We start from the raw sequence: 14,900 nt of genomic DNA, 5'->3' as shown, positions 1-14,900 counted from the left end.
ATTCTTCTCTTCTCCAGGCTGAACAACCCCAACTCTCTCAACCTATTTTCGTAGGAGAGGTGCTCCAACCCTCTGATAATTCTTGTGGCCGCCTCTGAACTTGCTCCAACAGGTCCATGTCGTTCGTATATTGGGGGCCCCAGAGCTGAATTGCAGCAAAAGAGTGGAGAAGAGTCCAAACTACAGCTTAGCATAGTATCTACTTTATTTTTCTCCAGTCAGCTTTTGTGAACGAGACACAAAACCCACTTACTATAAATTCTGGAAAATACAGTCCGACTGATGCAGACTATTACTTCCTCTGGTGGTTGTGTGGTATTTCTTTTGAATGTATTTGTGTTGGAAAACAATGCCGGCATGCAGATTTTTATGTCATTTAGAAGAACTGTTTCTTAGTAGTTTCCCATGCAGTGTTTGGAAAAGAGGACACAGGTGCTGGATACATTGAGAAAACCAAAGATTTGTATCCAAGGGACTGTCCATTTCTGTTGTGTAGGGCTGGAGAGGCACGTCTGTGGCTCATAAACTGAAGGGAAGTATAAAAGCTATGATACTTTTGATAATTTTTTAAAATACATTTTTTATACATTTGAGTAACTTGGTGACTGTCCTGTGTCAGTGAGAATAGTTGAATGCTGAATAAATGTCATAAACACAGATTTGGAGTGGTAGTTGTTAGGTGTTTTTGTATAGAGAGGAAACAGCTATAAGTATGTATATACTATAGGTATAGCAATAGCTATAGGTGCCTGACTGCCAGCCTCCATCAGACTTGTTTTCATTTCCCAGCACTCAGTGTGCAAGATACGTGTGCCTTTGTGATACAGAGTTAATTTTATGCAGGGGTTGTATGGGAAATAAAATTATTTATTTTCCCAACTTGAGGTTGCCTGGGTCATATACCTATAGGTGTTTTATTTATAAGTCTTTCCTCATACAAGAAGCATCTTATGCTGTACCAGTATGTGTCCACACATGATAATATAGGTGCAGGTGTGACTGAGGGAAGTTTCTGCTGTGAAACAAAGAAGCAGAGCCAGGCCACAGTGGTATTTCTCCTTTGCATAAATAAATAAATGATATTATACTATTTTATAGTTCTTCTATTGTAAGGCCAAAGTGAGCAAAATTTTAAAACCAAGAAGCTCTTGTATCTTCTCCTGCATCTGAGAAAGATGAGAGGCAGGCGGCCATCATCTGGAGGTGCTGCTGGCCATGTGTGGCTGCTGCTTGGCCTCTCCACCCTGATGGCATTTGCCCATCGCCAGGGACTGCAAACGGCATTGTCACACAGGTGATCTTTATTGCAATAGTGAAAGATCAGGTTTCCAAACCTTTTGCTGATTTATAGTAAACAGTTGGATCTAATGGAACTTTCAATAATTGTTTTCCTCTCAAATATTAGTGTTTTGTTTAATACCTGTAATACAAAGAAAATATTTAAGAGCCTGCAACTTGAGAACTAGGGGGTGGTTATTTTTGGTTTCTTAGTTTAGCTCTGTTCTAGGAATATTTTATATCCCAGCCCTTAATTACACAGTGATGTGATACTTTGCCACAGGACCCCAGTTCTCACATGTGCAAAGGAAATACAATTGAAATCCGACGGACAGCTGTCAATTTTGCACACAGCTTGTAACTGCTGATCTTTGAGGCATAAATAATGTAACTTCTTAGTTGTGTTAATTTTTAGTGATTGACCTGAGGTTTTCTTTTTGTTCATAGAAAAGCTTTATGGTCCGTATTTTGAGTTTGTAATTTCACCTTTGGTACCTGGGGTAGATAATGTAGCTTTGAGGTTGGTGGTTCTGGAGTGGCAGCTGTGGGTATGAAGGCAGCATTCAGGAAAACATTGGTTGAAGTGCCTCCTTCAAAAAAGTGTCAAAGAGTTTTGCTAAGTTTTGTGTCTGAGGACTAGTCTTCCCAATTTTCATGCTGATATTTAATAAAATGTCAACGAGATGATGTGTTGACTGATTATTTTGGTGGACTTGGTACTGTTACATTAATGGTTGGACTCTATGATCTTAGAGGTCTTTTCCAACCTAAATGATTCTATGATTTTCTTCTCCCTACAGCAGCAGAATATATATGAGTTTCTGTCCTTTCTGACTGTACTGCATTTCTTCCAAAGACTTTTTTTGTGAATCCTTCCTGTGAAAAACACAAGAAGGGGAATGATCATATCTATAAAGATTTGTTGCATGAAGCATGAAAACTAATCCTAGAATTAGTAATCAATTTGGGCAGACTGACTCTGGATGATGATAATGACATGTAAAATGAGGTGTGAGTATGTTTCCTACAGTGGGGAACTTGAACTGAATTGTGACCTCAAGAGCTGGTGGAATTCAAGGAAACAGGAGTCATGCAAGTGACAAAGCTTTGCTTCCAAGATCAGCCTCTGCCTGGTGACCTGGAGGCTGAACTCTGGTCAGCCCAAAACAAAGGAGGCAATTGGCTCTCTGAGATTCCGCCCCCCCCCCAATTATTTTAATTCTTAAGGTCAGATTATATGTAACGTTATATGCTGGGGTGTACTAGAAAAGTATGTTCTAAGCAGCAGGCTTTTGGCAGTGTGAAGGACAGTAGTTGTGTTTTTGACATGCAGGCAAGGGTGGACTTAAATTGGTCCTGAGGAGGTTCCTGCTATTTCTAGCATTGGTGCTGTTCGGAGAACTTGCAGAACTCTGCTGAGGCAAAGCTGAGAGGATGAAAAAGCTGAGGACAAGCTCTAGCAGCAGGAGCAGAGCGGTCTGTGGCCTTTAGATCAGACAAAATCACTTCCAGATCACAGTCTTTGCCTGGGCAGGATGAATTGGGAGGCTTCTGTGTAGCAGGATTATTCTCTAGGTTGAGAAGTTGAGGGTTTTTTTTGGGTGGATGAACAGTCAGGGGGATTTTATGGCCATCAACCCTCCACACAGTGGTAATGATGTTTTAAAGGGCTCTATGATTCAGTTTGGGTAGAGGTGTGACTTTGTATAGTTGAGAGTGTGGTGTTCCAGCTCCCCATCTGCCCTGTGCTCAGGGTTGCTCAAGGCAGAGAAGGGAGGAAGAAGCCATGAAGCCACTGAAGCAGACTCACCAAAAGGTTCAAACACATCAGTAGGTCAGCTCACTTTTTCTGTAGACTTGAAGAATTGTAAAACATGTGCAATGTATGTGTGTCTTAAAAAAGCATGAATACCGCTTTCTGTATGGGTAATAGAAAAACCTGATCAAGGAAGGATGCAGTAGCTTCGCTTCCCTGCAGCAAAAGTCCCACCATTTGGTCAGCTACATGAGATAACGTCACCCAGTTTAACCCTGCAGCTTGTAAGCATGAGGTTTTGATGAGAAAATGCTGAGAGCAAACCGAATGTACAGCTTGCTAAACAGCCAATAAATCTAGGTTATATCTTCCTTCCCTGGTCAGGAAACAAGGGAACTATTTTTAAATCTGTCCTTCCTGTACGTACTGAAATAGAGTGATTTTTCTTGTGCTAGACAGGGCACGACAATACTTTCCCATTAAGTAATGAGCTCTTACTGTTGCTCTGAATTAACCTGGCAGGACTGGGCAGAAACCAGTCTGTCTTCAAAAAAGACTGACTCTAAAGATTTCTCCAGGCATTGACCTCTGCAAAGATTAGATCATCCAGGGAGGAAGAGAGGAGTAAAGCAACCTGAATGGTGGGGAAAGAAGCTCACCAGTAGCTTTGTGGGAGGTCTTCCATTGCATTTCACTTACTTGGGAATGGAGAAAATCACAGATAAAATCTCCTAATTTGTAGAAAACTGGGTTTCATGCAAAGAGCCTTTTGCAGCCCTAACTGTTAGGCAGTTTGGATTATCTGGGTGGAGGCTCTTTCTGCCAAAGGCAAGAGGTCTTTCTTCAATGCAATTGTTGAGAAGTTAACATAAGAATTCATGTCAGCCTGTAGTAGAGCCAACGCTGGCTTAGGCATGGAATATGGAATGTAGCAACATTTTAACAATGAAAATGAAATGTAGTGTCTAGTTTCAGTTTCTCGGTGTGCTGAGAAGTAGTGCTCTTCATTCCTAAAAATAAGCAGACTAGTTTATGTAGTGTAATTGTTACCTGACATGTGAGGGAGCTATAATTTAAATTTATTGGTCTTAACAGTTGCAGGTGATTCTGTGTTTGTGTTCAGAACGTGCCAGATTCTCAAGTCTTGGCATATGCTCCTGCCACAAACATTTTCTTTATCTCCTAGCTTTCTGTAGGTGCCTGTTGATACCTGTGCTGTGTTAGTTCTGTATATTCCTGCTGCACACTTGCAAGAGGACTGAGGCTGTATTTTATTCGTTGCTGACATTATCTTTCACCAGAAGTGGAGAACACTAAGGGAATCTGAGTGTGTATACTAAAGGATGAAGCTTTATTGTCTAGGATGCTGAATAGTTGAAAACAGAAATAAGATACGATAACCTACCTAGCTGAATCGATAGGCTGCCTCTTTTATGAGCCTGTGTTTGTTTTGCCCCGATTTAGAGCTGTTTGGAAAACCATCCTGACACTTCACAGGTATGGCTGCTAAAATAGCTGATACTACTTTTATCGGTAACTATATTGCCTATTTGCCCATCTAACAAAGATATTTCTGCTAATATTATTATAATAATACTTAGAACATACTTTTTGTTTTGTTTTAATTAAGTATTTAAAGATGAGGCTTGAAGGAAAATAGTAATGTTGGAAAAAATAAGAGCTAAGTCCAGTGAGCCATTCACATACCTGTATATGTGCTAGTTCAATTTATTTAAGTGTCTTTGTATAATCACCAAAGATCTAAAGATCATACTACACCGATATATTGATTTTTACTTCTTACCTATCCCAAAACAACAATGGTGATTTTTTTTTTTCTTTAAACTTTTGCATAAGTCTTGAGGCTGAGGGGAATGAAAGTGAACCACAGTTGCTATTTCTTTCTACCTGGGACCTTGGATTTCATTTGAGCTTTAGCTCCATGTATAGCTCCGAAAGGATTCATTAGAACGTATTTCCAAATTACAGCACTGGGCATAAGGAAAAGTTTGTTGAAAAGCAGCAGCAAACACATGTCCAAATAAAAATATCTGGGGTCATCTGAATCTGTCTTCCTCTTGTGAAAAGGCACGTTAAATAGATTCAGGCATTGACTTCTGATCTGGAAAACTTCTTGTCTGTTGCTTACAGCCCGCAGCCAGTGAGACAACATAGGTGTGAATGTTGCTTATCCTGCTTGCTCATTAACTTTCCTTTGAGTCGAGGGTGAGAATTTGTGAGAGAAGCAAGAAAACAAAATCTGATTATTGTGTAAATGGCTTGGGTTTTGGTAAATTCATTTTGAGGGGTAGGGGGAAGAGTGTCTGTTTGAATGAAATCTAGTTGATTAGTGCACATAAGAAAAGATAAATTTTTGAAGTTTAATTGGATCTGACCAAATCACCATCATTTTGGGATTGGTTTGTTTTTCCAGGTCAATCAGAATGTGGACATCCAAAGGGCCAGACTGCGAGATGATATTAAGGAATATAAATTCCGAGAAGCGCGTTTGCTGCAAGACTACACTGAGCTTGAAGAGGAAAACATCTGTCTCCAGAAACAAGTGTCTGTCCTGAAGCAGAATCAGGTAAGTTTTTCAAAATAATGACCGTTGCTTTGGTAGCACCAGTTAATTCCTGCATTATGGCATGGTTCTGTCTCATTTGGACATGCTTTTGAGGCTATAAGGTCTATCTTACCAGGTGTTTATTACCAGGAGTTGTTCCAAAATTTAGTTCTTTCTGACCCTGTTTATACACAGTCATAGGACTTTATTGCTTCTGCTTTGACCTCCAAGTGTTTCCATTGCCTTCTCTCTCTCTGGTGGAAGTGAAGTCTCTAACAGCCTGCTTTGTTACTTGGTTTAGTCTTTTTGCTATGCTAGTTTTTCAGTGTCTCTTTGCAATACTCTCCCTCCCTCCATCCATCCATCCATCCATCCATCCTCTTCCAAAGTCTCTGTAACTAGGTATATTTCAGAACGTATGTGTTTATTGCTACTTAGTGCTTATATTATTATCTCTCCAGTTCTCTGCTCCTCTATTCTAGCTTCTTTCGTTAAACGTGGAGTATTGGTACAGTTGTTCTATACCGTTAGACCTGTGTGACTGCTAATCTGAGAAGTTATGTTTAATTGCACAATTGCAGCTTTTTCAGAATTTTAGAAAACTGTGTTTTTGGAACAACTCGAGAATTTCCCTGAGTTATCATTTGCGGAGGTAATTAGATTAGATGTGGTCTTTGGTTTACCTATTTACCTATCTTCATCTGTCTATTGGGGATTTGCTATTTTTATTCTTTGGGTTCCTGTCAGTCTCTTTGTATAAATAAAAGTCAAGATTTCAATTGAGAAAATAGTATAATATTCCTGAAATAAAAGCTCTTGAAAAAAACAGTAAAGGTAATACTGAATAATGGGCCATATACGATTTATTGAGAGAATGATGTGCTCATGTTTGTCTGAGGAGACCCTTATTGTTGACTTGAGGATGTACTAAGTCCTTGGATGGGTGACACAGGAATGTTGTACTAATTGTCTAGGTATGAGATATGTTAATGAGTTCCTGGAAAGTTAATGAATAGGCACGAGTGACTTGTATAAAGAGGGAGCTGAAAGGTTCCCTTGGGGTGCATGATTTTGGGGGAGCGATCCCCCATGCACCCAGCGCTGCCGAATACAGATAACCTCCGCTCGCTCATGTATTGGTAAAGTGATTCTTTAAATCAATACCATCTGTTGTAGTGAGCACGTAGAAAAAGCTTATTAGGATTTGCTTCAGAACTCCTTCAGTGTTGAATGAAAGCTGCACTACAAAGCAAAGTATTTGGGATATGGAATGTATTTTGTTTATCTCCAGGTGAAACTCCATGTTAATGTTTATCGCTGGCCTCACTAAGGTGCCCAAAATGGGGTTCCAGGTTGGAACTATTCTCACCTGAATAATATATTTGATATAATTAGGCTCTTTTGGGTGCCCTGACATCATGCAGTAGGGATGAAAGGGCTGTTATGCTCTGGATAGACTGGAAGAGATAGTGATCTGGTAAAATCCAGCCTCAGTGTAGTTGGTTACTTTTGGTTTTCATGTTTTTTGGTCTCATTCGTTGTATTCAGAGGGTTAGGTGAAAGTTCCCAGCTCCATGTTTGTATTCTAAAATAATGATATTCAAGAATGTTGTCGTCCTGGGTTAAGCCAAATGTAATCCCAGATGCAATCTCTCAGTTGCTACTAATTATTGAGTACTGTGTTTGTATTCTGCAACCTTGGAAAATAGACGGCGATCTTAAACATTTGAGTTCGGTTAACATATATAGAACCGAGAGCTAATTCTTTTCATGGCAATAGATTATTTCATTTTCTACCCTGTCCTAAGCCTACTTAATGAATTTAATTAAGCTTTCATTATCCTACCGACATAACTAGAAGAAACCATCAGGTTTTCCCAGTCTTAACTTGCAAAACAGAATTAACGTGATTGGTTCCTGGTTTTTAAACTGGGTGTGGTTCAGCACTGCTATACTGGTGTATGATGGCATCTAAAATTCCTTTAGCAGTTGGCAAAAATAAATAGAGTCATATATCACGTGGCAAGTTTTCCTTTCTTTCAAGGTAAGGAAAAGATATTCTCTCAGGGGGGTGGGGGTTCCCCCCCAGTGGATTCAAAATTTTATACTAATCATTGGTGTTCCTAATTTCAGTGCAAGAGAGGTTTAAAAAAATACAGTTTTATAGGTAAAAACTTGCAGCATGCCGGCCTTCAAACTGTAGCAGACTGTGACTGTGAGCCTGGTGAGGTGTAGAGTCTGAATTGTAGCTCCTGAGATGTGCTGAAATGATAAAACATTTTATTTTGAATTTATAAAAGCAGAATTTGATTGCTAGGTGCATCCCCACAGTTTTAAGCCCAGTGGCGCACATTCTAACAGCAGTGCAGCAGAGCATCAGAAGCATAACTTTGCAAAGCTGGATTTTGGGAATGTTGAGCTTGAATTTGTGGGAAGGTTGGCCAGGGAATTTTTTAATCAGAGAATGCATAATGTGTTAGGAAAGCCCGTTTTGTGGTGCCGCTCTATCTTCCACCTGTCTTAATTAAGCTGGAGTAGATCAGCTCATTTGACAGTTTGCATAGAAATTTTGTCCCATAGTCTCTGACGGTAAATTATGTAAGCAGTGTTTACAGTCATAGTGCCAAAACTAGACTCTGGAACTGAAAAAAAAAAAATAGTTTAGTCTCACCATATTTTGTGAAATCATACATTCAAAAGTAAAATGACTTGGTGCCTTGCAGGCGGGCATTTTCATTAGGGATTTTTTTTTTCCTCTCCATTTGTGTATCTCCAGGTGGAGTTTGAAGGCCTGAAACATGAAATCAAAAGGCTCGAAGAGGAAACAGAATTTCTCAACAGCCAGCTAGAAGATGCCATACGGCTGAAGGAGATCTCCGAACGCCAGCTTGAGGAGGCCTTAGAGACACTGAAGACAGAGAGAGAGCAGAAGAACAATCTTCGTAAGGAGCTCTCTCACTACATGAACATTAATGACTCCATGTACAACAGCCACCTGAACATCTCTTTGGATGGACTGAAGTTCAGCGATGAAGCCACAGAGCCCAATAATGATGAAATCATGAATGGATTTGAACAAAACTGCCTCAGCAAACTCAGCAATGGCAAGAATAATACATCAACGCCCAAGAAAAATGAAAGCTTCCCTCCAGCCCCCAGTCTGGTTTCAGATCTGCTGAGTGAATTAAACATTTCTGAAATCCAGAAGCTGAAACAACAGCTTGTACAGGTGAATGGGTTTCCTAAATCGTGTACTTCCAGATAGCTGCTAGAGTTTTTGGGTTGTAATCTCAGTCTTTTCAACATCTCATGTGACCACTGTACAGTATAAACTATATTTGTAAAGGCTCTGATTGATTTAGAATTTGAGGATGTGAAATGTTTGTTAGTGGAAAACTATAGCTTGCTTTTTTTTTTAAAAAAAAAAAAAAGCTAGTCATGTCCTATGTTTGTAGGAAAGTTGTAATGCATCCTCTGTGCAGGACATGCTCTGTCTACTTCATTATGTCACTAGCAAGAAATACAGTGTTTTATTCAAAACTGATAGTTACTCCAGTTATTTTCTTCAAAAGGAGTTTTGTACACCATAACTGTTTTCTGTAATTAATTCAAAGAACATGAAGTTTTAATCAGTACCAAGCATTTCTGTGTTATATTTGTGCTATTCAGAGGTTGAAGAGTTTGAAAGAAGGTACATATTTGTGTTGCCTAGAAATATTTTAAAGTTATTTTAGTAAGCATTTCTTAAGTGTTCTGTAACCAAAAGCCTTTGTGGAACAAGTAGCTGGATTTTTTTAGAATGAGAATATTCAGAGGAGAAACTTTAGAAGTTTCAGCATTTCTGAGTCTTTCACGAAGCTCCAAGCTTCCACTATAGACTAGCTGCATGTTTTCTAATATTAACTTGATAATTTGCAAGATATCAGTAAAATTTAGCTTATCTCCAGCTGAAAGGATGTTTTCACAAAACCATCAGCTATGCAAGAAATGTGTGAAAACTTGCATTTTGAAGTGGAAATGAGAAAGAGTTGGCAAGGAGCACTGTGCTTGAGGTAGTTTTAGAATACATTAAATTGCCTTTTCCCATAACATGCAAGTGATTGGATTTCTGTAAACATATGGACCTTGGCTAAATTGCTGTCTTTTGTAATAAAACCACTTAAGTGGTAAAGTTCCCTTTACGTAGATGTCTGTGTTCATGCATTTCAGATGGAAAGAGAAAAGATGAACTTGTTAACAACACTACAGGAATCTCAGAAGCAACTGGAAAATACACGGGGGGCCCTCTCAGAGCAGCATGAGAAGGTTGGCAGACTCACAGAAAACCTGAACGCGATGAAGAAGCTTCAGGTCAGCAAGGAACGTCAGTCTGCCCTTGACAATGAGAAGGACCGAGACAGCCACGAAGATGGAGACTATTATGAAGTTGACATCAATGGGCCAGAGATCTTGGAGTGCAAGTACAAAGTGGCTGTGGCAGAGATCAGTGACCTAAAAGAAGAGCTCAAAAATCTTAAGGCTAAATACAAAGAATGTGAGTCTAAGTATGAGGAAGAGAAGAGTAGATACGAGACGGAGAGCCAAGCTCTCACTGAAAAGATCACCTCGCTAGAAAAATCTAGTCGGCATGATAGAGAACAAGTGACCAGACTGGAGAAGGAGCTGAAGAAAGTCAGTGATGTTGCTGGTGAAACACAGGGCAGTCTTAGTGTGGCCCAAGATGAACTAGTCACCTTCAGTGAAGAACTGGCCAATTTATACCACCACGTCTGCATGTGCAACAACGAAACTCCAAACAGAGTGATGCTGGATTACTACAAGGAAGATAAAGGTGGACGCAGTAGTCCAGAGACGAAGGGAAGAAGGTCTCCCATCCTTCTTTCTAAAGGGCTGTTAACTATAGAGCTAGGAAAGGCAGAGAGTGGAAGTGGTGACAGCAGTCCATCTCCAGTGTCATCTCTTCCGTCTCCCGTGTCAGATCCTCGTAAGGAACCAATGAACATTTACAACTTGATTGCTATAATCCGGGATCAGATCAAACACCTGCAGGCTGCTGTGGACAGAACAACTGAGTTGTCCAGGCAGCGTGTTGCCACTCAAGAACTGGGGCCAGTGGTGGACAAAGACAAGGAAGCTCTCATGGAGGAAATCCTGAAGTTGAAGTCCCTGCTGAGCACCAAGAGAGAACAGATAGCAACTCTGAGAACTGTGCTGAAGGCCAACAAACAGGTAACCAGGTCTTAAAGATGTGAATGTTGTAGTGTCAGGGAATTAGGTCACAAACACAAGAGAATTTTATCTTTGAAGTCATACTGCCATACCCTCAACTCACTGGGGCTTTTGTTGCTGGTACTTGTTTGGTGCAAGGCTGAAGCAGGCTGTTTCGTTCATGTCCTACTGTAAAGCTGAGCGCTGGGGCTTTAACTGACTTTTGCTTGTCACATACTCATGAGACTTCTTATGAAGCTTAAGGTAGCTTTCTTCTGTTACCTGTCTGAATTATGTCAGATTGTGTTTAATCTAAGACACCTAAAATGAAGAGGTAAATCTTACCTTATACTTGAAAGAATTCTAGGCCTTACCCTTGAAAATGTTCTTAAACATACGTACTCTTCTATCTCAAATCGCAACACAAAAGAAAGCCGTCCAAGATGAGGACGTGATACAAGAACATGGTCAAAATAACGGGTGAACAGTAAAATGAGTCTCTGGGGGTTGGGCTGTACTATTTGATACATGTTAGCAGTGCGGTAGATGAAAATAACTGCCATTAAGACACCACATGACATGCTTCATGTCTCCTCTAAAGTTAAAGCAGCGCGAATGGAAGTTGGCTTTAAAAAAAATGTAGTGTTGTTTCAGAGAAATACACGTACTTTAAGTTTTCTTTTGCACATAAGATAGGCAAAATTCTGTAAGGATTAGAGGACTATGCAAGTGTTGATGAATGTGTTTATATCTAGAGATTATGACTATTTTGTTCTTTGTATTGAAGTATGTAAGGTTTAATTTCTTTTAGTAGTTGGAGATAGGTGTCACGAAATGTATATTCTGTAACTTTCCAGATGCTGCTGCATGATTAATAGGAGTAGGAGATCCATATGTCTGATCTGTTTCCAGTGTTCAAAAATGAAATTTTACTTAATCTGTGCAAGAAAAGTTGACCAGAAGTTTAACGTTCCAGTACAAAGTAAATGTTTCATTATGTGAATAGGGACTAGAAATCTCTTAGCCAGCCACTTTGTGCAGTTTCATTAACTGGTGTGTTTCTGTTCTTCTTTGTAAATAGACTGCAGAGGTAGCCCTTGCCAACTTAAAAAGCAAATATGAAAATGAGAAAGCTATGGTTACGGAGACGATGATGAAGCTGCGAAATGAGCTGAAGGCTTTGAAAGAAGATGCTGCTACCTTCTCCTCCCTGAGAGCAATGTTTGCTACAAGGTAAAGAATGTGTGAGCCCTGCAAAATGTCATTGCTTGCTAGTGTGGGGAAGAGCTGAATGTCCTGCCCACCTACCCATGCAGAGAGTGGTGGGGTGAAGGGCCTTTGTCCAAGTTCATTGCTTACGGTGTTTGTCTGCAGTAAGTTTTCTGATTGATGAGGATAATGCCAGGCATGCAATAATGTTTCTACAAAACAAGAAGTCGTTGTGGTGGTGTTTATTTAATTCAGGTGTGAGATTCTTGAAGTCACTAACTCTGAGGAGGAGTGACATTTAAGAATGCAAAATGAACATTTATTATGCAATGAAGATGTGACTGATGGAAAAAGTAAAGATGTGGCAAATATCTTATTATTCTTAGGTTGTCTGTCCTGTAGTTGGCATCTTTGTCATTTCATTTACCTGTGTGAGCTCATTTGGGTTGCATATGCCTTTGGAACTTGCTTCTGCTTCTTAGATGGGCTTTTTGTGGTGTTAACAGACAAAAATACCTGCTGACATGCCAGGTGCTGTAGAAGTGATAAATGCTGTTTTGGTCTGCATGTTGCTTACTGCTGCTGTCATTGATCTCTTCTTTAAGTCTAAGCATTTCTTTTTAGGAATGTCAAGGCAACAATATCACGTTGCAAAATCCAGATCTGCTTCACAACTAAGGCATGTTCAGTTAGCCCCTATGCAGAGATGATCCTGGAAAACAGGAAATGAAAAATGTTTATCCAGAAGTTGTCAGTCCCAGCTTGGTGGGGTTCAGAGAGACACTCCTGGTAATGTTCATTTGCCTGCATATTCCATGCATTGCCTAAAGAAGATGGAGAAGAGACACTGTAAAGAATGTTGTTTAATGTAACCTAGACACTTGCTTTTAAGCTAACCCAGGGCGATGGGAGAATGTGTGTAGTATGTGCTGCTTTGTTCTCTGCCTTCTCTGGACACTTGATTTTGAACCAAAACCAACAAAAAAAAACCAAAGCAGAAAAGATTTTCTTTCTGTCATCAGCTAAAAAGTACCGTAGTAAGGAATCTCAAGGGTGCTTATGGGGATTCCTGAGGCTTTTCTGTATGGTCTTTTGTGGGGGTGGGTCTGCGGCAGCTCTCATGTTCCTTGAGTAATCTTAGGCTGAATCACCAGGAAGCCTTTCTCAGCAGTATCTGTGCATGTGGGTGAGCATGCAAAGGAGAAATGGATACCATGGAATGCCAGAGGTTGAATTGTGGCAGCTTGTTATGCTGAAGTAAGGAATACCCTGTACAGTCTGGATCTGTCCTACTTATTTCCTCTCTCTCTCTCGTTCTCTCTCTCCTTTTCTGGAGTGGAATTAATATGCAGAAATTGCAATCTCTTTGTTAGTTGTAGATCAGCTTGAAGCTGAGAGGAAGGAGAAAAGGCATACTGTTAACGTTCAATTACTTTTCTTAGCTGCAAATAGCTGGCTGTCTAAATTACATGTAACCGCAGTATGTTCTCCCTGCACGTTGATTTTTCCTGCCTCTGTGAAAATGAGAGAGTGAGTGTGGACTGGTTTGGAGAGGAAGAATTGTCACAGAAATGCCAGAGGGGTAGTTGTCTCTCTGCCTTTCTCTTGGTGTATTTTATTATCTAGAGGTCAATCTTGTCCTTTTACTGGGAAGACAATAATGAGGATTTCATGGCATGGGGAAATTGGAGGCAGAATAAAGGTTTTTATGAAAGCAACAGACTGAAGAGCTCTGTCTTGGAGCTCTCACAGGGAGTGGGGTGATCAGAGGCAGGAGTGAGCTCTGTCTGGGGTTGCACAACAGACTCCCCTGCCTAAATGAACAATTGTCATTTCAGAACTTACGCTTTACTTAGTAACTGTAGTGAAAAAAAAAAAAAGGGCCAAGAGCAAAGGAGGACTCAAGCTGCGGATGGAGTGAGTGGGTACATGTTCTGCTGAGCCCTCCGCTTGTGAGCACTTGCATTCCTGATGGTTGCATGGCAGATAAGCAGCTGGGCCCTTGCATTTCACACCTAGCCTAGGACAGGGGCGGTTGCATGGAGCATGAAGAATTGCTGCTTTCTCCCCGTGTGCCCGGTGTTGCAGATGCCAGGATAGCTGTCAAGACCTGTTACTGCAGGTAGGGTGCTGTCACCCCTTCCCTCCCTGATCTTGGGTCGGAGAGGATCGGTAGCTTGGTTGGCTCCAGAGCGCGTTCCGCTGTCAGTGGTTGTTTCATCTGAATTTCAGGTAAGGTAGGTTTGGAAGGGGTGTTCCTAGGTGCTTTGGTGAAGATAACCTCAAAAACTGTTCCGGAGTCTGATTTTTAGGTGTGTTTCAAATATCAGAAGTATGTAACAGCCTGATCTGTCTTCACAGTCACAAACAACCTGCTAATGGACCTATTAACTCCCTACAGCAAGCAAGTCATGTTTCTTCTCTGGCCAAGAGGTTAATAACAAGTGATCGGGCCTTTACCCCACCATGGTTGTTTCAGTGTTGTGTTTGAGTGCAGGATGAAGCATGTATCTGCTGTACATAGATATGTATTTTCCACAGCAAGATGCACATTTTGTAGGATGCAAGAGAGCTGTAACAATATGTGAGAGTTGAAGACTGGGCATCAGTATAGTAACTGACATAATTTCCTTTCTAAAGTAGGTTAATCCCACTAATTTGACAATAGTACCAGCTATTTTTAATAAGTAATGAAAATACAATAAGACCTCAGCCTGAAGACAAAGGAAGGCTTGCAAAACACAGATTAACAGCTTCCAGCACTGAAGGACTGCGGCAGCACTCTAGACAACACTATACACCTAAAATTAAGCTGTCGTACAATGGAATAAATCAAGATATGCGTAATGGAGTATAGACATACATGCAGTCGCTGTCTGTTAA

The 14,900-nt window shown here is 40.4% G+C and overlaps 1 protein-coding gene across 8 annotated transcripts in view; it reads left to right on the top strand.

Moving 5' to 3' along the window:
• Positions 1-14,900, top strand: part of BICD2 (BICD cargo adaptor 2) — a 96,587-nt gene that overhangs the window by 66,871 nt on the left and 14,816 nt on the right. For all 8 annotated transcript variants that reach the window (XR_013927939.1, XM_080386255.1, XM_080386254.1 and 5 more), the window contains exons 3-6: positions 5,469-5,621; positions 8,377-8,829; positions 9,810-10,829; positions 11,890-12,041. Coding sequence is in view for 7 of the 8 variants with exons in the window: in XM_080386255.1 (XP_080242381.1) it covers positions 5,469-5,621; positions 8,377-8,829; positions 9,810-10,829; positions 11,890-12,041 (1,778 nt within the window). In the remaining variant the exon portion in view is untranslated. The remainder of the gene's footprint in view (positions 1-5,468; positions 5,622-8,376; positions 8,830-9,809; positions 10,830-11,889; positions 12,042-14,900) is intronic.

This window comes from Falco punctatus (assembly GCF_963210335.1).
Source record: "Falco punctatus genome assembly, chromosome: 4".
Lineage (NCBI taxonomy): Eukaryota > Metazoa > Chordata > Aves > Falconiformes > Falconidae > Falco > Falco punctatus.
This window is presented reverse-complemented; position numbering and strand designations above follow the sequence as displayed.